The sequence below is a fragment of the Stegastes partitus genome, unplaced genomic scaffold (assembly GCF_000690725.1).
Source record: "Stegastes partitus isolate 25-593 unplaced genomic scaffold, Stegastes_partitus-1.0.2 Scaffold97, whole genome shotgun sequence".
In the NCBI taxonomy this organism is placed as follows: Eukaryota; Metazoa; Chordata; class Actinopteri; family Pomacentridae; genus Stegastes; species Stegastes partitus.
Window position 1 is genome coordinate 827,154 of NW_007577828.1, and position 25,081 is coordinate 852,234.

The following is a 25,081-nucleotide window of genomic DNA, read 5'->3' on the forward strand; positions in this document are numbered from 1 at the left end:
AAGCCAATTGACGTGCAGCGACACGGCGTCGTCCCCGTCGTGCAAACTGTTACACCGACATCAGCGGCGCAACTAACAATTCTTTTCATCGTCTGTCACATGCTGTCCGACCGACTGATTCATCATCGCAGCCCCTCCGTTTGACATTAGAGTGAGTGATCACAGGGGAGGGAGGGTGAGAGACACGAGAGAGCTGTCATCTTCACATTTGTGCCACACAGCTTTTGACTCGAGCAAAGATTGGTAAGCGAGCTGTAGCGTCTCGGTGTTATTTACCCATAGGTCCTCTCTTTGTTTACTTCAGCTTGTGCAGTGTGTGTGTGTAACCCGTCCACCCAGGAAAAGGGCCTTTGTGAGGCTAACAAAACACCTCGGTGCTACAATTCGGCATGAGGTGACTGTCGGAAAGAAGGTGTCAGGGGGGGGTGGGCGGTAGTGTTTGAGGGATTCAGCTGTTGAGATATGAAGGGCAGGCAGGAGGGTTGGTGTGTGATTCAGTGTTAGTGGATGTAATAGTATGGCACCGTAAATAGGCCACTATATATAGTATATATGTATAACTTGAGACATTCATCTCATCAGTATTAAAATACACATGGGTTGGCACGATTGCCCGTTTTAGTCTTTACTCTGTGTGTGTGTGTGTGTTTTATGATCCAGAGCAGTAATCTGAGCCCCACAGGGAAACATGTTGGCCCGTTTTCACCTTTTCCTCACCTCACAGCTTATCTGAAATCTTATTTCCCTTCTCAAACAAAAGCGTCTGGATCTGTGACTCTTTTTCTTTATCTTAATCAAACGCACTGTAAGCTGTTGTCATTCCAGAGAGCCACACACACACACACACACATATATACGAGCGCTTTAATAAGCACATTCCACTGGGTTTTTCATTACAGTAAACGGGCGTAAGAGCTACCGTGTGCGTGTATTTATCTGCGCGGTATGTTAGGAAATGACTTGCAGAATGAATTGATTCGAGGATAGAGGGAGAGGGGAAGCGGGAGAGACGGCAGAGGCGGCAGCACTTTGTCCTAACCCTTTTAGTGAGATTAACTGTAGTCTTAATGTCTCTCCCCTTTATTTATACTGCGTCAGCCTCTCCGCCCTCTCCTTCTCTCTCCGTCCTCTCTCTGACAAGCTGGCCTAACTGTAAAAGACAGAGGTGTCATTCGGATTTTGTTCGTATGAAACAATCTGACTGCACCAAAATGAAAACAGACCAAACAGAGATGTCACATTCTACTCTGTCCTCTAGAAAATTTGATTTACATACAGGTAATTGGCAGATTGAATGTTTTGCATTAACATTTGAAAGTGGCAGCACTTGGTTAAGGGTAGGGAATGTGTTTTTGTCATTGTGTTTTTTCATTTTTGTGCTTTTATTAGATGGATGCATAGAGAAATGGACAGGAAATGTAGACATGCAGTAGACATCTGGCGAAAAGACGACCGCTTAGGTCACGCTAACCACTCGCCCATTAGGTCGCCCCAGAAAAACATATTTAATATTTCAAACCATAACCTTAAATGGCTTTTGTTGGATGCAACTAACTGGAAGGATGAGAACCCTGGTCTCCTGTGTCACAGTTGTTCACTTTGTACATTTACCATCAACCCGTCCTTCCTTCTCCAAGCAGAGTTCGGTGCAGTTGATATGCAAAAAAAAAATAAAAAAAAGTTGCTCCAGAGCATAATCCAACCAGCGAGTGTCACAATTTATCCATGTATAAAGTGAGTCTGTCTTAGTCTAGCATCATAAAAATTGTTACAGGAGATAGCAAAAGTCCTTGATGATAAACAGTATCCAAAATTGACATAACAGCATCCACCCTGCTCTGCGCTGTTTTGTTGCCACTAATCCATACTAACCTCGAGCCATGGGAGCTTCGCCTTTGATAAAAACAGACGAGAAGGACACCGCTGAGGACAAGGTCTCCTGCAGACACGCTTTCTTTTTTCTTCTTCTTCTTCTCTCCTTCTTTATTTCAATTATTTCCCTTTACACACTGAAAGTGATTGACCTCAAGATAGGCACAATTACCGAGACGCCAGTGCTCAGGAAAAGTGGAGCAACAAATACCGAAATGCAAAATGTTCAATATTTTCATTTGAGGTGGGTAAGTGTCTAAATTGCTTCAGCGTCTTGAGAACCCGCCGAATGCCACAAACTTTATAAACCTTGAGCGCTATAATGAGATTTGTAATTCTGTCACGTTTGGACCTGAATTTGTTGCTCCACCTTGTAACAACCAATGTATTCAAAGGGAAACTCTTTCCCATAAAGGTCAGCTTAGTAGTCTTTGGGGGAGTATTAATCATCCTGTTTAATGTTTCACCCCTTGAGAGAAACATGTCGATTCTGATATCATCTTGTGCTTGAACACTACAGATTTCGAACAGAAAAGCTTTTTTCTTTTACAGACTGGGGCAATGAAGTTACTTAGCAAAGGGGTTTATCAAAAAATGCTGTTGGGTATGCTATGGGAAACATAGAGTCTGGCTTTTATGGAGGCTCTTGGTAGGGACTAAAATGCAGCATACAGGATAAACCTTGCCTCTTTGACGTCACCCATAGACTGTATAAAAGATGGACGTAGCTACCGTGATGTCACCTGTTGGTTTCTGCACTGAGAAGATGAAGCCAGGGTTTTGCTACTTCCTGGTTGACATCTTGGAATTTTGGAGCCAGTGACGCAAAAATCGTCGGAGGGGGGCGGAGCCATAGGAGCAGCGATTGGTCAGACGGATTGAGAGGCGGGCCCTCTCTGCCCGCCCACATTTACCGCCTTCTGCTCGCTTCGTCTGCATCGTCGCTGCCGACTGTCAATCAAGCCAGCCACGCCCCTTGAAAACTAATTCTAAAAAATCCTGAGCTGTAGGAATACGGTATTTCATGATCTGTAATCACTTCTTTTCCAATTCAAGTCTATGGGAGCCAGGGCTTTTTGGAGCCAGGACTAGCAGACGTAGTGATATTGCAGGTTTTTGACACTTCCAGGTTGTCTTCATTTTTCAGGGCCGGTTGCTACGTCCATCTTTTATAGTCTATGACGTCACCCAGCTTTTTGAAACTTCCATACGATGGGATCAAATACTAAATTACAGGAAGTGCCGAGCACCGCCCCCCAGTTTCTCCATGTGTGTGGAAACCCAGCGCTGGTTGTCAATCTCTTGTCATTCATCCATCATCTTTTCCAGGGCTGCCCTTGCCTTTCTGGGGTCCTGTGAGCAATTTATAATCTTTACTGCCTCTCTCATCACTGAATGCACCTCATTAGGGTACCCCATTATGGACGCCAGCAACATTAGCGACAACATATGCAAGCAGATTGCCTCTGCCAAACACTGCATATCATTCGGGCCCATTAAAGCAAGTCATTTACCTTGATAAATAGGTAGAGGCTTAGTGGAATTGAAAACACACAGGGGACCCTCTCTGTTCCTCGCTTCATCTTTTTTTTTTTTTTCCCCCTTCTCCTTTACTTCTATTTTAACTCCTTCTCCCACATCTCTCTTTCCCAAGACCCTCTAACTTTCTCAACTTATTGTCATCCAAACTTTGCATCACACTGCTTAACTCTGCTCAAACTCTCATTTCTTTTCCTTTTTTTTCCTTCTTCTGCCTTACCCTCTATATTCCTGCCTCCTCTCTTATCCTATTTCTAAATTTTATTTTTTGCCGGGGGCTTTGTTTCAAGGAAGGAGGAGAAAGACTGGGGGAGAGAGAGAGGGGTAGGAGAGGGGGGGAGAAAAGGACAGGCTATGTTAATTGGAGTGCCTCGGGCGAAAGGGATTGAAGGAAGAGAGCGAAGAGGGAAAGGAGGCCCAGATTCAGGGGGCCTGAAACATTAAATATTAACACCTTTTCTCATCTCTGCCCCTTTAGTGACATCCACTGATTGGGTTCTCTCTCAGTCGATCAGGACACACACACCCTCTCTCTCCCCTTTTCCCTCTTACACCAAATTGAGTTCCCTCTGAAAATGAAAGGCAGCCAGGAGGAGACATACTGCGGTAATTGGCGACCCTCTCTGCTTTGTGCCCTTTGATTCAAAAAGTAATGAAATTCTACTTGATATTTTTATCCGATCTTGCATGTAATTCACCGCTATGTCCCTGTTTTTTTTTTTTTTTTTTGCTTTGTTACCACCGCTGTACCAAGACCCAGATGTGAGCTCTAATAGGAGCAAAGATAGCGGCTATTGTCACGCTAACTCACTGTTAATGGAGTCAGATATAATGGCACCAGATTGTGTCAGCTAAAAGATATTAGCTTTATGAATGACCTAGATATTCCGTGTGAGAGATGAGTTCGGTTTTACTCAGCTAACTTTAATGGGGGAAGGACACTCGCAGAGAATCCTTTGGTTTATCAGTGAAGCGATATATCAAAGCTACTTTTTTCAGAAGCACTTACACAGCACTAAAAACTCACAAGACTCATGCATTCATAGCTCTATTTATAATCTCTTTATAAGATGCCTCAGCTTTGTTTTATTTTTTTCTTCCCAACTACTGCTTTCTGCAGGATGGGATGGAAGACTGCAGTGTCAGCTGGGCAAATTCATATTCCACTCATGCGCTCTGTCTGGTTTTTTCGTCTCCTTGTTCGTACCATCTATCCTTGTCCTGATTCTCTCCTCCTGACTCATGTTCAAAGAGGACAAACACACCCTCCGCTGCACCACACAAACACTCCCATTGGCCCCGCATAGCTCCGAACTCCTGTGTTTAAATGGGGTTGACTTTTCACCCCGTTGCCGGAGCAGCGAGAGTGGCGAGGGGGAATCTCCCCGGCAGACAAAAGGCTGTGTGACGGGCCAACCTTGTAGCCCACTTCACGCTGTTTGTCTTGAGCTCCTAAACTGCGGCGAGATGACACAACACACACACTTGTAAAGCTGTGATTTATCTGATGCGACTGCACACGCTGCGATGTTACCCCTTTGCCCTCCGCTCCAACACAACAGACGCCGTCATGCACACGGGCGGCTCGGCATCATTTGCAGAGTCATCAGACTTTGTGATGACTTGGGGCTCTGCGTTTTACGGCGTTGAGTAAGATGCACAGATGCTAAGATGGCAAGGTTTATGGCAGCAGAGAAGACTGATGCGAACCCTGGTTAATTGCTAATAGCTTTGTGTTTGACTCAGCTGCATTACGTCAACGTCAAGTCCCTGGGAACATCAGACAGTCTAAACTAATTTCCTCCTTCCCTCCTTCCTTGCTTTGCCCGATTTCTCTCCTCACTTGTTTTGAACGGAGCTCGACCTCTGAAACACTTCATTATTATTGAAAACAAGCTTTGCACTTCAGCCACAAAAGGTGAAAAGACATCAAGAAAGAAGGTTGATGTGTGAATGATAAAACTACAGCCTGAGAGAGGAGACAAATTTAGCCAAATCGGCACAATAAAGGTTATGGGATTCTTATCTAACATATAGTAAAATTTGTTTCCCCGCCTTATAGTCCCGTCTCTTGTCTTCCATCTTTTAAAACCCAGAGTAGCTGGTGGTTTTAGTGTCAATAAATAAAGTTGTAAAACACAGCCTGCCCTGCGAGAATTAGATAACCTTCAGCTGCAACATGAGCGTGATGCTGCAGGGCCCCAGGTGTGGGTTTTTACTTCTACTCAGGTGGTACATGGGTACAAGCCCAGACAGGAAGACAGACAGGCTCCTTCTTATCTCGTAATTGCGCAGTTTCATGTGGCACCCGAGCATCCAGATCCGTCTATCTCGCCTTTAATCGAGACCCCCTCCTTCCCATATCCGGATATAACACATAAAATACAGGCAATCCATAAAACATGAGGGCGCCCGGTTTCGCCGAGCAATGAAACACAAGCACTAAACATGTTGTTGTGTTTGACTCCAATTAAAGGCTCAGATATCATCTCTGAAATACAACAGACCTCTGCTATCGTCTTGATGTTCTGACTACTGAGCTTTTTGAGAATGGTCAGATAATGTGTGCAGGACTGAGGCTGAGTTTCTGATTGCTGTAATTGGTAGTTTGGAGTGCTGCTGTCTGCGTGATACCAGGCAAAAAAAAAAGATCTTAAAGTTTTTCTGAGGATTTCTGTACAGTTCGTTACAGTCAACCTCTGGCTGTTTGACTGAGTTTGTTTATTCAAAGAAGTCATTAATTTTTATCAACTTAAAATCCTCTCTTTGGTATAGGCTCAACAAGCAGACCATTCCTTTCCAAATTAGAACTGTGGTTACTGTATGAGGCAATTAAGATAAATACATAAGATTTTGTCTGTGGAAAAGGTTCATCAGGGGCTCCTATGACTTTTGTATGAACATACTTTTCCAGTCCTACTTGGGAACACTTTCTGCAGGACAACCTAAAAGTAGGATACAAAGAACAAACAGCTATCTTTGTGCCATTAGGAACTGATCCCCACTGTTCATATCTGATATATCATACACTGATCAACATTAAAACCATTGGCTGGTCTTGTGATTGATCATTATGTCACCATGTTCTGCTGGGAAACCTTGGGTCACGGCACTCCTGTGCACAATACTTTGATACGTACCGCCCAGCTGAACATTGTTGCAGGGCTAGGACCTAAAGGATTCACCTCCAACCACCCAGACACCACAGGACGCCCCAAGAGGTCTTGTGTTAGTCCCTCTACGATTCATCGCCGTGTTGGCAGCACAAAGGGAGCCTGCACAATACTAGGCAGGTGGTTTTAATGATGTGGCTGATGGATGTACATCTGCATGGGCACCACAAGTAGATACGGTATCAGACTATCAGTACATCAGAGTATTAGATGTTTTATCATGTTTAAAGTATCATGTGGTGGAACTGGAGCTTAAGACTTTTTTAATATTAAAGGATGTATGTAAATAAGTTACCAGTTTAAAGAAATAACTCTTTATATTTTGTGTTTCCACTCCAGTGTTGTCTCTGCTGCTACATTCTTCTTTCTTCTCTCTGCATCGCGCTTTCGGCATCTCTCTCTGTAATTGTATCCCATGAATATTGTAAACAACAGTGGGGTTTTAATTAGCATCAGATACATACTCGTTTTTCTCCATCAAAGGTCAACACTTAGCAGGAAACCAACAGACATGGCAGCGCTTAGTTTGCATGGATCTGGTATTGATAGACGTACTACTGGAAGTCTCCAAGGAGACAGACAGTGACTGGATATTGTATCTGTGTCTGTCTGGGTTTTCACAATATGTGTATATTTTTACTTTTTGTCGCCTTGGTTGCTAAAAGTTTTACTTCTACAAATTGTATGGCTGTTTTTTTTTTCCTATTGGGAAACTTCCTTTTCTCTCTGCCTCCCTGTCTGTCATCTCTGTGGTTTGAGGTCCCACTGTGTCTTTCTCACTCTCTCCCTTGCCCTCTCTATGTGGCGTTCATTGTCGGTGTGTGGGATGTGTATGTGCGATGCGTGTCTGCTGTGTGCATTTTGCAGCAGCTGCCGTTCCTGTGCTGCACCTGTTCTCGTCTCATCAGTCAGGCGTTGATAGACTCCAGGCCTTACAAGGACCCACCCTGACACTGGTAGTCTGACCCAGCCTGCCCCCCTTTGCTCACACACTCACACACATATTTTGCAGTATACTACGCTCATGTCGCTATTCATCTTAAACTGTCACCGACTCAAACGCTGAGAGGGAAAAGCAGAATTTCTCCAGACCACCTTAAATCGTTTTTTTTATGTCCCTGCAGTGTAAACGCTGTATTCACAACGCAGCCACGACTACTGCACATAGTTAGTTTTGGCCACTTTAGCAAACACAATCTTCTTTACCGAGAGCACCCGCTGGAGAACCTCTTTCTATTTATTTTTCTGATTTACATGCGGTCCTCTCGGGTACAATTCTATGATGGAGCGAGTTTGTCTGCCAAAATGAAACTGAACAAACTGAATTTCCTGAGCAGTGCAAAGTGTTCCCTTCTCGCTGAGCAGGCGGAGTAATGTAAGCGCTGAGCGAACGTGAAAGGCCGCAAGCACCATGTTTGAGTCTGGAACATTAATGGGTCATTATCAGTGTTGGGGAACTGAGGGAGCCCGGCCACGCCCCGCTGCCACAACTGTACTCATATCCACAGAGCCTCTGGCTTACTGATTACTCCTGTTAGCCAGTCACATGGTGTCTACGGTGATGGTGGTAGTGATTTATAATGTGTGATGGGAGTGAATCTTTTGTCGGAACTGACTAGTGATTAATTACATCCTTTAACACCAACACAGCAACAAGTACCAAGCTATTATCTATCTACTCCCACTCTTCTTGGAGTTGCTTTGTGACAGTGCAAAAGGGAACATTGTGGGTTGTAGAAGTTTCATTGGAAATAGTTTACAAGATCGAATACATAAACACTTTTTAAATAATGGACATTTTTTAAGGATGTGTACACTAGTTATTGTTAGTGATGCACAATATTAAAATTTCTGGCCGATACCGATATCCGATATTAAGATTTCTGATATCGCTGATAACCGATATTACCGATGTTGATATTTAATTTTTGTTCATACCGAAAAATGAGTATAAGTAAGCACTGTGACAATGTCAAGACTATTCAAAAGAAGCCCAAATCAAATTAGACCACATAGTCTTCTTTATTACGTAACAAAAGTAAAACATATTTAAATCATTTTGGCATATTTAACGTTGAAGTCCAGGACCATTTAAGTCAAAAAATCTGTGAAATAGCAGCAATATCAAATGTATAAATGAAGGGGCTAATGTTAGACAAGCATCAGCTAAATTTGTTCACCGATACTGATATATCGGGGGAAAAAAACACTAATATCGGCCGATACTGATGCGGTCGTCGAAATATCGTGCAACCGCTGATTCAAAAAAATTCCTTTAGAGTTTCACTAATGACTGATGAACAATATACATCTAGATTTAAAAAAAAAAAAAAAGATTAAAATGAAAAAACAACAATGTACGATAATAAAGACCGACTTAAAGCTCAATAAGATAAACAAAGCAATAAAACTGAATAATATTTAACATAATCTGAAATATACATACAGCCTCAAAAGCCGCTGCAGGCTCTGAACACAAGACAAGTATGGATTCTGCTGGAGACATCAGCAGACAAAAAAAAAAGGAAGAGATGGAAAAATAATTCTAAACATTTTTGGAAAAGCTGCTGATCAGTGGAAAGTGATGAAAAATGGAAGTTACTGCTGCGTGTTGTCTTTCATTAACCTCGTGCTGTAGGTGACTCAGTCCTTGTGACATTGAGGCAGTGTCTTCTGCAGCTGGACGCTGTTTGCTTTGCCAACAGTCGGACACACTAATCCTGTTAGAGGCCAAATATGTTTTGGACCACACACACACACACACACACACACACACACCTACACCTACTGACATTCTTTGCCCGTCAGGTACCGCGTTGCACTCCTCTCGCTGCTTCTCTCTTCTCGATGATCTTCTGTGCACACTCCTTGTCCCAGTGTTGGCGCCGGTGCACCATTTTTATAGACAGTTTTTATGACACATGCTGGCTGAAATCTTAACACACGTCTTCCTGGACCCCTAGTGCTATCATCCAGGTGTGTAGAGTGGGCTTAGTTACCCAGAACATCCATCAATCTTCACCTGAGCCGTGTTTGGGTTAGCAGAGAGACAGGGAGCGGAAGGCTATGGTGGTTTCAGTGAGAGGCTCTGGTTGGTGAGTGATAGTGGCTGTCATGTAGGTACGGCACACATAAACACACACACACTGTCTCTTGTTCTTCCTTCTTCCCTTTCTCCTCTTTTTTCTATTTTCTTTGTTCTCTCCTTTTGCTGCCCCCGCATCCTTTTTTTATTTTTCTGTCTTTCCAAAACACACATGCACACAGTAGACACAGAGGCAAGTTTGTGCACTGGGTATTAAAGAATGCTCTTTGAGAATTTGGGATAAGAAGGGTAGAATCGAAGAGAGATCCTGGTTTGATGTCCAGAATACAGCAGTAGTAGGTAAGGTGAGAGCAGAAGAGAGGGATGGATCTTTTCATAACGAGGGGCATCTCATTATGATGTGTGAGAAAGAGAGAGAGAGAGAGAGAGCTTGAAGGAAAAAGGCAAAACGAGGCAGAGTATTAAAGACGGGTTCACATTAACTTTTCAGTAGATGTGGGACTGACACGACTCCGTGGGTCTCCTCCTCTCTGCCACGCTGCCTTGACTGCAGACTCGGAAATATTTTTCTGCCTGCAATGTACTTAACCGTAGCTTTTTTGGGGGGGCGGTTCGGTCGCTCATAAATATGGCATGCATTATAGATATACTGTAAGAGTGTCTCTGTGTGTGTGTGTGTGTGTGTGTGTGTGCGCGCAGGTCGCAAGCTGACCGTCTTGTTCCCATCTGTCTTTTTTTTTTTTACCCCATCACACACCACCTCACACACACACTTTCCCTCTCTTTGGCTAAATCCGATTATTTGGCCTGCATCAGCTAAAGAGACCCCCATGCAGCCTGGCTCTACCCCCCCCGCCTCCATCCAACAGCCCCTCTTTCTTTCTTCTCTCTCGCACACACACACATGCACAGAGTGACAGCCAACAGCCTGCGTCCCTAAATACACAAACACACACACACACACACACACACAGATCGGACAGCAGACTCCCTAATTACGCTTTAATTGCCTGTCTCTGTCTGTCCAGCTGCCTCATGTGTAAAACAGAGCAGCGGCCTGATTGATCGCTCTGGACTCAAAACATATTGTGAAAAGATGCATTTTAAAGAACGAAAGAAAAGATTGAGACAAAGAATTGCAATCAATGAGATATAAATGAGAGAGGAGGAGGCTGGCAAAGAGAGAAGGATGCGATACAGATGGGCTCTGATATTATTTCTTCCTCTCAGACACCAACACCGGCGCATCATCTCCCGGTAGATAGTTTGTTATGTAATTTATTCTATCGCTTTCACGCAGACTGTCTTGACTGATGGTAGTCGACTGTTATTATCCCATGAAGGAAAAAAATTAGGGATTTTAGCAGTTCTGAAAGGAAGGGTTCAGCAGTTTTATTTCCATTATGTCTGGCAAATGTGTGCCAGTGGTAGAAAATGTGTATAATATGTGATGCGTCTGTGAGTTATGATCACTGTTCTGTGACTTGCTAAAAACTGATGAAAACATGATTGAAATATTCAACCGGTTCATCGAGTAGATGTTAAGCTATGTCACGAAATAAATAAAAACTGTAACCTGCTGGTGGCCAGTAGTTTAGTTCATCCTCTGGACACCGATATTTCTAAACAATCTATCCAACAGTTGAGATATTTCAATCTGGACCAGAGTGGTGGACAGACCAGCCATCCCAGGAGCCATGACGAATTAAAGTCAGATTATCTAACCGAGTAAAGACTTGGGGCTCTCTGTGCATGTGCCAGAAAGTCACTTGATTTAATGTGGTGTGTGTCATTGTGTATTTTTCCCATGCACCGCTCAATGGGTCTCTTAAATCCTGAGCACTGTCTGAAAGCGCAGCGCTTCATTTACTCACACATTCTTGTACATTCGCTTGTCTGGCTTGCTGTTTGTGTTGGCGCAGAAACAGAGGATATTTTTGGTTGGGCTACATCCCTCTTACAAACTCAGAACATGAGCCTCGGTTTGTAAAACTAATGTTGGTTCACTTGAGAGCTACTAAGCCGATAGAGCGAAATATTTGGAGAGGAGGTGGCGGGGGGGGGGATGCTGTGAAATGAGGTGCACGAGGAAGACGAAAAGTGGGATAAAAATAGAGCCAAGGGAAGTGAAAAAGTAAATTAAGAGGAAGTGAAAGAAGAAAGGGCAGGAGAGAAGACATGAGGTCTTTTGAGCAAATGTCAGCGCTTGACTGATCTTTGACCTCCGTGCCGTTGGTGGGTCGTAGTGAATCCCAGCGTCCAGCCCTGGTGGAATGTGCCTCACTAACACTCGTACACAACACAGTGCAACCACAGTACTGATGGTTCACTCTAATTACCTCCTCTCTGTCTCTCCCTCCATCCTGTACTCCTCGCAGCCGACTGATAACAAGGTGGCCGTTGCTTCGGCTCCCTCTCATCTCTCTTTAGACGTTTTGAGCAAACACTCTTTCATCCTCCCCATCAGCATTTCGTTGCCCTTTTTTTTTTTTTTTTATTAAAACCAGCCTGTCAAACAGCTCTGATTCCCACAAGTCCATCCTCCCCACTCTTGGCAGTTTCTCACAACAAATAAATTATTCAACTGTAGATTTTGTAGTCCAGAAATTGATGGTATGATTAATTTATGTTATGGTAGAGAATTCGAGGCTAGGTTGTTCATTAGTAATACGCATGTCCCCAATTTGAATGTTAATTTCAGTCTACATTTCTTGCTTTTTAATGATATTTAATGTTTGTAGTGTCTGAACTATTAGAAAGATGTTTGGGAATGTTGCTGATTGGCTGTTTACTGCCGTGTTCTGTCTGAAAATGCTGCAGTTTACTCCTATATGAGTACTGTGTCTTACGGTAAACAGCCTTTTATTTCTTTAACTGGCATATTAGGTAACGTTATGGATGTATGAACGACTCTCAAGCCATATCTTTCATTCATAATTGGCTGTGAAATGTGCTGTCCGTGTTGATGAATGGTCTTGACTGTGCTGATTTCGTAGTGCAACCCCACTTACATAACTAAGTAAAAAGTCCTTTGTTTAAATGCGGTGTTTTAACGCCTCACGCTCACCACACAGTGGACTCAAGTGTAATCATGTGTTGGTGCAACATACGATTTATGACACTGTACTTGCTGCAGTGACTTCATTAGCAGAAATGGAGCTCCTTTTCCTTCCTCCAGCCCTCCGTCCTCCCTTTTCCAGACTCTTCCCACTGTAATACAATCTGGTCTTCACATTGTTTCTTCATAACTGGATTTACAAAGAGTTTAGAGCGCGATCGTGTTCCTTTATCCCCACAGGAACCAGACTGGGTCCGTCCTGTGCCCTTGCTGCGTACTCTTCCATGCAAATCTGGGACACAGTGTGCATCCTAATGTCTGTGTTGAATGGAGAACACTGACAGTGCCGGTCACAGGGGCCTTATGGTTTCCCCCAGCGCCCCTTAACAGTTTTTAATACCTTTATGGGAGCAATAATAATCATAGCTTGCCACTGTGAAGAGTTCATTTGCAAAAAGCAGATAACTCAATTTTTGTAGATTTTCAGAAAACCTTCGTTTTTTGTTGCTAGCTTGAGATAATATCAATCAAACTGAAGTTGAGTGGATCTGACTCAGTAGAAATGACATGACAAACACAGAGATAACTGAAGTTTAGTCGATATTGTCTAGGGTAGATGATGGAAAAGGGTTTTCTGAAGGTTTGTGAAGATGGAGTTGTCTGTTTTTATCTCTTCAACTGTAGTCTGGATTTACAGATGTTTAGATGTTTAACCCACAGGAAAACACCTAAGGAATGCTTTGGACATTTCAATTGAAGAGTCCATATGTCTTGACTTGTCATGCTCTCAACCCAATCTATAGATCTCAGGTGGAATAATTGTTTAATATGCCAAGATTGCACATATTTTCTACACTGAAGATAGTTGTTTGTTGCTGTGGAGGATGTGTGCCATTCTGTGTCAACATACTGTAAATCTGTGTGTGTGTGACCCTGTGGCGTGGCCCTGGTGTCAGTTGTCTTCTCCGCAGTTGTACAACTGTGTTTGTTTAGTGTCTTGTGTGTAAGGGGCATACATCGCATGCTCCAGTATGTGTATGTGTATTTCCAGTGGCGGTAATCATAGACTATGGCCTCTTGTTGCTGATGTGTGTGAGATGAGTGATGAGTCCAAAGTGCCCAAGGCATTGCAGGAAAAGGCATGCTCGTCTACTAACAGAGTACCTCATGGATGCCACTCTGCTGTCCTCAGTTCTCGTAACACGCTGTTTGAACAATGCGGTGGCCCTGAGGGTTAAGTTTATTGTTTGTCTCACACTGTGTCTCCATATCTCCTTGTGGCCTTCTTTAAGAGGCGGTATACTTTACAGATCTAAAGTTATTGTTTATTTGTCAGCTAGTTATGCTTTTGAACATGAAAAGTGTCATTTTTGTTATGTGGTAGGTATTTACCTGAGTTCGCGATCATGTAAAAGTTGTATTTCATTTTAAATAACTTTTTTAAACATGATACATAGTCGTAGTGTCAGACTTTAATCCTCGTAAACATTTGCATATATTTGTAAAACCCATATTTCCGACACTGTCGATTCCTCTGGTTGCGTTTCCACAAATCCTTAACCTCGTTCTTCTTTCGTTTTCTGCAGTATGCAGTGGAGCTGTGACTGTGAAGGTGTCTCCTAAAGTGGAGGTTTTGAAAGGAGACACCGCCACACTGCCCTGCACACACACCGTCTCATCGGCGTCCAGCAACACTATCGTCGAATGGTACATTGTAAGTAATTTGATGAAAAAATATTTGAAATTCAAGTTGTTAAGAACATTTTAAGAAGAATTTTTAATACAATGGAACGGTTTTGGTGCCAGCTATTTTCTATTTCTTGTATCTCTGTCATATGTTATCTCCCTCCCAACCTCTCTCTCGATGTCCCTTATTTTCCTTTCAGGAGGAGCAGGGAACCAGGAAACGCGTTGCTTTCCGCCGCCAGGGTGGAGAGGGAAACAGTGACGACAACACGCCCCTGACAGGCCGGGTCACCATCGAAGAGAACTTCACCCTGACCATCACCTCAGTTAAACCCTCTGATGAGCTTGCCTTCTACTGCCAGGTCACTGCTGGCCCTGCTGGTGTTGGAGATGGCACCACTATGCTCAAAGTCTTCTGTGAGTAAACCGGTGCCCTTTTGCCTTTTATATGCCCTCAGCGTGACCTTTTCCCACCTCCAACTTTCTCATTAGTTGTCAAACGGTATTTACGACTCGATTTGTTGCTGTCACTGCCACTAAAGGTTTATGACTTTAATCTGTGGGATCTGTGTGTTCATGCATACTCTGATTGAGCATTGGGTTAATTATACTTAATGCATGTAATGTATTTTGCTGATTGCATTTCACACATGTCTACGCTAGCACCACATACCTCTTCATAGAAATGTAGTATTTTAAAATATGATTTGCCATAATCATCTATATCTGAAGAAAATGTAAACATTTTTTTCATCATGTGTGGGACTTTGGAGGCTTTTCCAACGCCTCGGGTTACCAGTTTTTTTAATAAGTTCCCCAGAGGTCAATTAACCACAATCTAATCACTCTTGACACAATTGATGAATAGTTCAATCACACCTGTCATGTCTCATAGATCTCTCCATAATAAGAGTCCGGATTTATTACCAAGGTGGCAAATGTTGACCCTGCTTCTGTGTCTTTGCCCCTCCCCCGGCAACCCTTGATATCAATCAGACTTTTTGCATTTAGCGATTGAACCAAAATGAGTAAAATTAATTAGCATTTGGGATTCAATTGATTGAACAGTTATTCTAAAATAGAGGATCTGTTTTGTGGGGATACCAAAACAACCTTTAGTCATGCTTCCACTTAAAAAAGAGCTCACAAGTTATCTATTAACATTTACGCACTCGGAGGCTCCTGGCTTTAAAGTAATCTCGTTAAAAAGAAGCTATTAATTGTGAATGGGGCGAGTCAGTGTTTGACAAAACCTCAATGAAAGCCTTTTAGACGCACTTAATACCCACAAAACTAAGAAAACAGCCTGTCTCACAAACCAGCAATTATTCTTTGTTCACATCTGACCACTTGACTCACTGCGGTTGAATTATAGTGTGTCCGTCCTGCCTTAACTTAATGGGACTGAGTTATGAGGTCTCCTGAGGGTTGAGCTGCAGCAGTGTTTCTCCCAGCCGGGAAGCCTACAGTAGGATAAACAGTACGGCCGCTAAGCAAATACACGCCAACGACAGAGTTACAAGAAGCATGCTACCCCCTCTCTGTACACCCTCTGCTTCTTTTTAGGCTCTCTTAACAATTAAAACTTCTGCAGGTCTGAATGCAAGTGCTGTAGAAGATCATTTTAGTCCTTATGAGACTGTTTAGGCTGAAGAAATCTATGTCTTCAATTACTTTGCTTTTGGCTCCCTGCATTGCACAGTATGTGAAACATGCTGCAGCACTTCTGGGAGCGACGATACAAATAACACTGAGATTCAAATGATGGAGAGAGAAATACCCATCTACTGTTTATTTTTATAAGCAGTCGACAGCTGCAGGCAGCGATAAGATGACCTTGCATGTTAACCATCGAGCCCGGGAATAAGGCAGAGAAACAAGAGGGAACACTCACACCTGTGGCTGTGTGTACGAGCCAGAGAGGAGGAAGTGTGTTGTTGTTTTTTTGTGATTTGACTCTTATCAGCTCATGTGAACCAGGTCACAGTGGAATAATGTGAGGCAGCTTATTTACTGCTCAACTCAATTAACAGGGTCAAAGGCATGCGGATTGGGCTGCAAATATGGAAGCTGGGTGTCTGTGGGTGGTTCTGTATCAGGGTTATCATTACACTCTTGGTTCAAGTGTATTATAGTGGTGCAATAGTAACTTCTCCTCCATTTTTATTGTTGTGTCAGTTGCTCCTGAGAAGCCAGAACTTACAAAGCCATCGACTCAGGCCATTTCTGCAGGAGAACCTACCAGCTCAGAGGTTTGTGTATAGCTGCTGTATGTTTGCACATTCCTTTGTTTTGTCAGACGATGCATTATCTCATATTTTGTACACTTCCTGCATTTTTCCATTTGTATCAGATTGGAACCTGCGTGACTATGAATGGACACCCCCAACCAAGAATCATCTGGTTCAAAGATGACAAGCCCCTTGCGGAGGTCAAAGACAGGAAGGAGGGTATGTGTCTTATTGGTCGTATTTATGTCCTCTCCAAAGCAGAGGGTAGTCTGTATACCTTCTGTGATCATTACATAAATGGATCTTTTGACGTCATTCATCTCAGGAAATGTTTTCACTTCTTCCATTCCTCCTCTCTGCCAGCGACCTACATGATTCCTTCAATTGTGAAGGAGGCCTCAGGTCTCTTCACTGTGAAGAGCACCCTGTATATGCAGCCCACCAAGGCCGACAAGGACTCAGTGTTCCAGTGTACTGTGGAATACAGCATGCCAGAGGACCAGATCAAACAGACCAAGTCTGACACCATCACCATCAACCTCAACTGTAAGTGAAGAGGAGGGAGCAGAGTGGTTTGGGGATTACATCTGGTTCATTTATTATATGTATATTAGCCAGAGGTCTTTCAGTTCTCTTTTGGTTTTTTTGAAGGAACTGTAGATGGTTTTTTACATTTTGGTGGATTTGTGAAATGTGAAATTGTCATAAAATGGTGACTGGTATGCATTCATATAGCACCTTTATAATCTGAACTAGGTTCTACGAAGCACTTAACAGTGTGTCTCTCATTCACCTGTCACACACACTCTCACAATAAAGCGGCAGAGCAGCCATGCAAGGTGTTTACCTGCCATCAGGAGCACTTGGGCTGGGGTTCAAAGACACGTTGGGATGGAAGGGCCATGATTAGTGGGCAACCTGTACGTCTTGGGTGGTAGAGTGCAACTCTGGTGGAGAAATGTGTAACTGTAGAAGGTGTACCAGCATGCCGGTTTGTCATACTTGATCTGCAGCAGATTTCCTCCACTCTTCTGAAAAACTCAGATCCTAATAAATGTCGTCGCTGTCATCGTTGCTAATAGGTTCAGGAATCACTTCGTAAGACATCTCAGACATCGTCAACTACGCATTTAAAATGACATAATTAACAGAATGGTACTTAATGACAGCTTTCATAAATATTTCTGTATTCATGGCAGGTGTCGTGTCATGGTTATGACAGAGTCAGCTGTCAATCACAGCAGTGAACAGTGGGGACCAACATGAATACATATATGCATGAAATACCTGGTCATGAACAACCTTATCAGAAAAACAAACTCCTGAGCATACTGCAGTGTGACAAGAAGTTCCCAATGTGGCAGTAATCACATCTGGGATACATTTATTTGAGCTGTGCTTTGTGGTTTTGTCTGGCTCATGTTACTGTAGATGTTAACTCTGATGCAACCACATACCAACGGGAAATCAAGATGTCCCAGCCTTATTTCTTGGGAATCGTCATGTTATTCATCTTTACAGACAGTGTATGTTTTCAACCCGCTTGTGAAATCACTCTATTTGTTCATAAGTCATATGCCTTATGCTACTTTCCATTGCAGGAAATACATGTTGGTTAAATTTAAAGTTGTCAAAAAGCAGCTAATGATGTTGAAACTTGAATTATTGGGCCCATTTCTTTGATTGCATATCTTTCCTCCTGCTCAGCACTGTAGTTTAACTCACCCACGCTGGAATTTCTTTGTTGAATGATGAGTCAAGGAAGCAGAGAGACAGACTGGGAAAGTAACCCCTGTGGAATGCATCGCTGATCTTTGATTGATGATATACAGTATAACAGTGTAACAAGTGAAGGAATTTTCACCTGTTCCGTGTCTGTTCCTGTCCATCCAGATCCCTCTGAGAAAGCGACGTTTTCTCTCCTCAACACTTCTCCGGTCAAAGAGGGCGACACTGTCAATATGAAATGCGAGACTGACGGAAACCCACAGCCTGAGTTTGATTTTGCTAAAGACGTACGTGAGAACCTCGTGCACAAAACATGATGTACGAATTGTCTTGCTCAATCGTTAACCCCCGTCGTTGCATTTTCAGGGAAAAGTCATCACTGGTCAGGGTGGTCTTCTGACTCTGAAATCTGTCAAGCGCACAGATGCTGGACAGTACAAGTGCACAGCCACAGATTTTGACAACCTGGATGCTGACCTGAGTGGAGTCATCGCCCTCGCCGTCCATTGTGAGTGAACCAAAGACACACATAAAGAACAACTTGCCTTCAACCTGGTAGTGAGCCGTTCTTTTCATCAGTAAATCATACAACTCTAAAGATCGGAATAAGTTTTAATGGAATCCTTTCAGCCAGGAAATACCCAGTTCAATTTTTCACAGTTCATCTATTACTTTAATGTTATCCCAACCACGCTGCTTAATTTGATCTTATCACACACATTAAGTGGTGATAACCTAGAAAAAGCAGTGAATGGGCTTAACTTGGGCTTTGAAATGTGCTTGACTTCACAGTAAGTGCATTAGCTTTGTACTTATAAAAATATATATATAATATTCTGCTTAGCACGTCCATTTTTAAAGCCTTATTACATGGTTGTTTAAATGATGAGGAGCTTTTGGATTGTAAGTGGCGCTTCTTTTTTTATTTCTTAGAATGTATAGAACGCCTCAGGTTTTTCAGGTGTCTCCCCGTCCTGTCTCTCAGTTGTTTTTCTCTCCGTCAGACATCGACCCAATGAGCGTGACCCCCGTCGAACCTCAGATTGTCAAGCTTGAGGACAAAGTGGAGTGGCAGTGTAAGACCAAGGCCTCTGACAACCACATAGTGCACTGGAAAAAGGTGCGTTCCATCACTTTCTCACGCTTTGTTTTCTTCTCTTTTCATCTGTTGTGGAAAAACAAGGTCTTCCTTGGAATACCAAATGCTTTTTTAAAAAATAATTTAGCCAGCAATTTGTATATCTCTCACTGTTCTTCTTTAAAAAAAAACAAATGCAAGACAGTTTAATCAAGAGTTTAATATAAGGCACTGAGTCGACATCAGGTCGTAGAGGGACACCACGTCAATTCACAAATGTTTTTTTCAACCGCAGACTTATTGGTATTACATATTTACAACACTGGTTAGATGGTGACCAAATATTTAATCCTTCACAGCGCTCTTTTTTTTTTTTTTTTTTTTTATTTAGACACGACATAATTTCTGTGTGTGACACTGAGCTGACAGTGTGCAGCTGCCACCTAACACTGGAGCCCTGGTGTCTGTGTTCGCTCCCGTTGAAGACAGTTGTGAGTCTTTTGCTACACAGGCTTCATTGTGCCGTGTCCAACTGGAGAGCAGACCCTGGTGCTTGTTGCATTGTCTGAATGGGAGGGAAAAAAAAAGCCACTCTAACACGTGCTGCACGTCTCTAATTACATCTTATATACTGTAACTCAGTATTTTATAGCTGTAAAATATTTTTACTTACCATCTGGTTATGAGACAAGAAACTCACTTTGTGTTCTAATACTAAAAAAAACACTTTACACTAACATGGAAATAGCTTGTTTGGATAATAAATATAATGTTATCATAAGCAGCAGACTATAGGCAACTTGATGGCATGAAAAAGCCCATTTCTGTGACAGACAGTGCAGATTTTATTATGTTCTACACCTATTTTCAACAGTAAACACAACAAGCAGGTGAGGGTTTGTTCACCCTTACTGTCTATTTGAAGCATCTTCGTGCATTCTGATACTGTAAACCCGTGTATTGTTGTGATAGCCGTGGTGTGTTTGAGATTTACTCCTGCTCTTTTCCACTTGTTATGTGCAGAGTGTTTCTTCCAGTGTCAAGCCTGTTGTTGCAGCCCGTGTATCTATTGTTGTGTCTCCTGGGTGTGATAGAAACTCACCGGCTGCTGGTTTTCTGAGTAGAGAACATGTTTGTTCTTAGAAAGACAGATTCCTATGAAAAGAAGTCGAGCAGAATTGCAAGAGACAGGTTCATCACGGAGGACCGGCTTTGGTCTGTTTTCACGGCGCTGTCGGAACATTCTGCTTTCCCAGCGTGGCGGTGCTCCTGCGAACTACATATTTACAGGCGCTGTTCTGGTCCTGCATTCAGAGAATTAAAAGAAAGAACAGACGCACGGTGGTGTGAGTCCAACTGGTTTTATTTCAGTGTGTTTGTGTTCCTCCAGGGCTCCGAGGTGCTCTCTCAGGACGGCACTCTGTCAATAGAAAAAGTTTCTTACGCTAACGCCGGAGAGTACATGTGTGTTGGAGGCGTTCCGTCGGTGCCAGGTCTGACAGCCCAGACTAGCGTCAACCTTACTGTCAAAGGTAATGTACGCACATGGTACAGATAACTCCATCTTCACAAACTTTCAGAAAACCTGCTGTTCCATCATCTATCTGAGACAATATCAATCAAACTTAGGTTATCTCTATTGTTACTGAGTCAAATCCACTCAGCTTCACTTTGATTGATCTCAAGCAAACAATAAAAAATAAGCTTTCTGAAAATCTACAAAAATAGAGTTATCTGTTGACATATATGCACACATTCACAGATCAGCATTTTAATGTAATCACTCTAACCGTGACATGCTGTTCATATTTTATGCCTTCACAGTACAAACGACCATTTTCCTTGATTTGACCCACACCGATAGATCCAAAATCCATTTCGATAGACAAATTTGACCCAAAACAGCCTCATTGTGCAAAACTTTTTAGCACTTGTACAAAAGTAGAACATTTTTTTGTATTTTGGGTCACTTTAGGAAACTTTCAGGCTAAAAGAATGACGTTTAGGCTATTTTTACTGCTGTTAAATGTCAAAATGGGTCAAATTTGACACAGAACAGTATGTAAGGGTTAATCACATTAGCATCTTGTGTTTCCATGTACACACAAGCCTGTTAACACCACAGTCACACACATAACACACACACACTATTATGTTAATCTCTACATTTACATGGCTTCAGCCTCTGTCAATAACTCGTAGCCACGTTAGACCTGTCGCTCAGAGCAGTGAAACAAACTCAACTTCACGCTGCATTCTGAGCAGGTAGATCGCCCATCCTGCACCAGCACTGCTGCACACACACACATCATACTAATTACGGTCAGCGTTAGTGTGCAGGGCATTGTCTTAGCGAGGAAAAGGAAGCTGAGTATTCAAAGGAAACAGCTTAGAGCGGATACTTCCCTCTCCGTTGATTAGTTCCAATATGAGATGTAACTGTAGGTGTGTCTGGGGTCTTGCTGCATTGTTTTGCTTTGTTTATCCTCCTTGTCCAGGAAAGCCAATGATCGAGAATCCCACTGTCGGAGAGGTGGGGAAAGAAGGAGACATGGTTACTCTGAAGTGCTCGGCCTTTGGCTTCCCCATCCCTCAGTTCGAATGGACGCCCTCAGGAAAAGAGGTACACGTTTAAAAACAATGCTTTAGTGTTTGACCTGGCACTTTACAAGAATCACTTTCAATTTACAGGAATCAATGACTGCAGCGCTTTCCTGGAAGTAGCAGCAGAACTATTAAAACAGAGGTGTCGACGTAGTTCAAGCAAAAGATCGCATGCATTTGCTGCATTGTCGTTCGGGTGAACTTCGCAAGTTTTAAGCACGATTTTTCACATCTTAAGATCTTCTTGGTGGACTGTTATGTTCGACTTCAAAAGCTGTATTAAAAAGAAGAGAAAGAAAATCCCAGATGACATAGCTTTAAAGAGACTAGGAGAGGGAGTGTAGCTTCGGCTTATTAAAATATTAAAAAAGCTGATAAATGAGATAAAACTTTAATGATTCTTTTGAAAAAGTGGATGTCAGAAGCAAATAGTGTTGTGTGTAAGATCAAAGATGAGAGATATCTAAACTTGCAGAACTGGTTGTGTTTTTTTTTTTTTTGTTTTAATGAGAAATGAGGAGAGATATGAAATAAAGCAACAGTAGTTTGTCCAAAAAGACAGACTTGTTAAAACAAAAAATGTTAATAAAAAAACACAAATTTAGAATATATATATGAGAAGATGTAAAAAAAAAAAAAAGCACATCTTCATTTTTCTTCCCCTGTCTCTCTTTTCTCCGTTCTTCACTTCTAACAGTCGATACTACTGGGAGACAACAAGGCGGTAAGCACCATGACTGTACAAGCTACTGCTGAGGTCATGAAGAACGGTGTGACCTGCAAGGCCGGCAACACTCTCGGAACAGATAGCAAGACCTTCCTGGTATCTGTCAAACGAGGTCAGTGTACAGAGATGGACGCAACGACGAAGCTCCTTCCTTCACCTCCACGTTTTTTATAATTTGTCTAAAAATTTAAACCATCTCTACGGTAAACACATTTTTGCACAGTCGTTTTAGAAACATGAGATTTTGAAGTAAGTGTAAATGTGTAAAACAACAATCTAAATAGATCTCGTGGAGAGGTTAGTTGTTACAAACATGTGTGCCCAACAGGACGGATGTAACAAGGAGAAGTGGATTTTCATGGTTGGGGTTCCAGTCATTCAAGCTGCTCACTGAATTTATACACATTTACAGGTCTTTCTTGCAGTGGGCCCAAAGGTCGTGCACAGTAGGCTGTCAAGCACATCCAAGACTTTACTTCACCCTGGCAGGCTGTTTGCAGCACACGGGAATGGAATGAAATTATGATAAACTTCCCAGAAATCAGTATAAACGTAGCTTTTCCGACCCAGCTTCATTCTTGCAGGCTTGCACAGTATCTGACAGGCGTAGCTTTTACGTAGCTAACTCAAGATTATGCTAATATATAAAAAAGAATTACACAACATGACCTGACACTTGTAATGATGTCGTCTGGTTTTGCTTTTATGATGACACATCACAAGCATAGCACAGTGTACCCAGTTTACAATGTGATCCCAGTAAGATTAGGCTGAGTGACAAGCCAGCGGACATCTTTTCTAATCAGATTTTTTTTCCCATTCTTTCTAAACTGCATGAAAACTAAACTCTGAACTACATTTTTTTTCAGGTATTTCCATATAAACCTATACCCCCATTTACAAAACATCACCAGTTATGTTTTCTAGTCACAGCTTGCTTTAGTAACTCCTTGTTTACGTACAGTCGTCCTCAAATGTATTCATACCCTCCCGTTAAAGAAGGAAAAGAACAGCTGTCACTGAAATAAGCTGAAATGGACAAAGTAATAAAAAATGAAAATTTAATGAAAATCATGACCTTGATTCTGAATTGTGGTTCAACAGAAATATTTAAAAACAAAACAAGCAGACAAGCATGATGGGACCCGCAAACTAATATTTAGTTGAGCAACTCTTTGAGCCAATCACTGCGATCAAGTGTTTTCTGTAACTTTCAATCAGACTTCTGCACCTGATGACAGGTGTTTTGGTCCACTGCTCATCAGCAAAGTGCTCTAATTTGTCCTGGACAGTTTTGTTTGTTTTTTAAAATTATTCTTTTCAACCACAATTCAGAAGCAATGTCGTATTTCACTAAATTATAATTTACCAAATTTTTATTTATTACTACTTTTTTCAGTTTCTAGTTATTTGAGTGACTATTGTGAATTTTGCCTTTTCTTTAATGGAAGGGTATGAATACATTAGAGGACAACTATAGCTCATGCTCCAGGCTGTACAGCAGATTTCGTAATAATTTGAAGGTAACTAATAGATCCAAAGCACTTTTTGCACACAGATCTCAAACCTGTTTCAACATTAAAAAGTAATCCCTCTGACTATGCATGCACACTGTGACACCTTTATCTCTAAACAGCTAAACGCATGCCCACACGTAGCACGCGTGGATTTGCAAATAGCCGATGCCACCCAATCCAGGCTTGCTCTTTTGCATCACCGTAACCTCAACCCTTTCTTCTTTCTCTTCTCCTCTCTTGCAGCAATTGAGAACTCAGCCGAAGGTAGAGCCTTCTCCCTCCTCCTCCTCCTCTTCTCCCTTCTTCTCTCAGGACTCTTTGTTGTACAGACCCTGTAATTTAGAAACCTCCCCTCCATCCACCTCCTCTTGCCCCAGCCCTTCTATCATACATACATAGACCACACACACTCACACACACACACACACACTTATCTACACACCTTCCTCTGCTGTACTGTAATCTTGTATATTTGCCCTCTTGCTACCGAACACTGTGGATATTGTATATTGTTATTCTTCTTCTCTTGTCACCTTTGTATGATGTCTGTCCTATATTTTGTGGATGCTACTACAACTTTTGTGGCCCCTTGGGGACAATAAAGGATTCTATTCTATTCTATTCCTTCCATTCCTCTCTTCGTTTCTTTACTGTGTCTTGTCGGTCACCTCTTCCTTCTGACTGCTTCTTCCTTCTTTCTCGCCTTTGTTTTCCTCCTGTTTCCACTCGCCGGGTGCTGTGTGTAGACCGTGTACTTTTTTTTTTTCGTCCGTATGCTCTTAGTGGTGCGTGTTGTGGTTGTTGCTTTGCTATGCTATGCGA

At 42.4% G+C, this 25,081-nt stretch overlaps 1 protein-coding gene across 1 annotated transcript in view; it reads left to right on the top strand.

Annotated features, from left to right (window-relative positions):
- bcam (basal cell adhesion molecule (Lutheran blood group)) overlaps positions 1-24,880 on the top strand; it is a 44,208-nt gene extending 19,328 nt beyond the window's left edge. Inside the window, exons 2-13 of the mRNA XM_008277413.1 lie at positions 14,275-14,402; positions 14,575-14,791; positions 16,553-16,626; positions 16,728-16,824; positions 16,969-17,151; positions 18,499-18,620; positions 18,700-18,841; positions 19,338-19,453; positions 20,802-20,943; positions 21,910-22,034; positions 22,713-22,854; positions 24,503-24,880. Coding sequence (XP_008275635.1) covers positions 14,275-14,402; positions 14,575-14,791; positions 16,553-16,626; positions 16,728-16,824; positions 16,969-17,151; positions 18,499-18,620; positions 18,700-18,841; positions 19,338-19,453; positions 20,802-20,943; positions 21,910-22,034; positions 22,713-22,854; positions 24,503-24,597 — 1,583 coding nt within the window. The 3' untranslated portion in view covers positions 24,598-24,880. The remainder of the gene's footprint in view (positions 1-14,274; positions 14,403-14,574; positions 14,792-16,552; positions 16,627-16,727; positions 16,825-16,968; positions 17,152-18,498; positions 18,621-18,699; positions 18,842-19,337; positions 19,454-20,801; positions 20,944-21,909; positions 22,035-22,712; positions 22,855-24,502) is intronic.
- Positions 24,881-25,081: the final 201 nt, after the last annotated feature.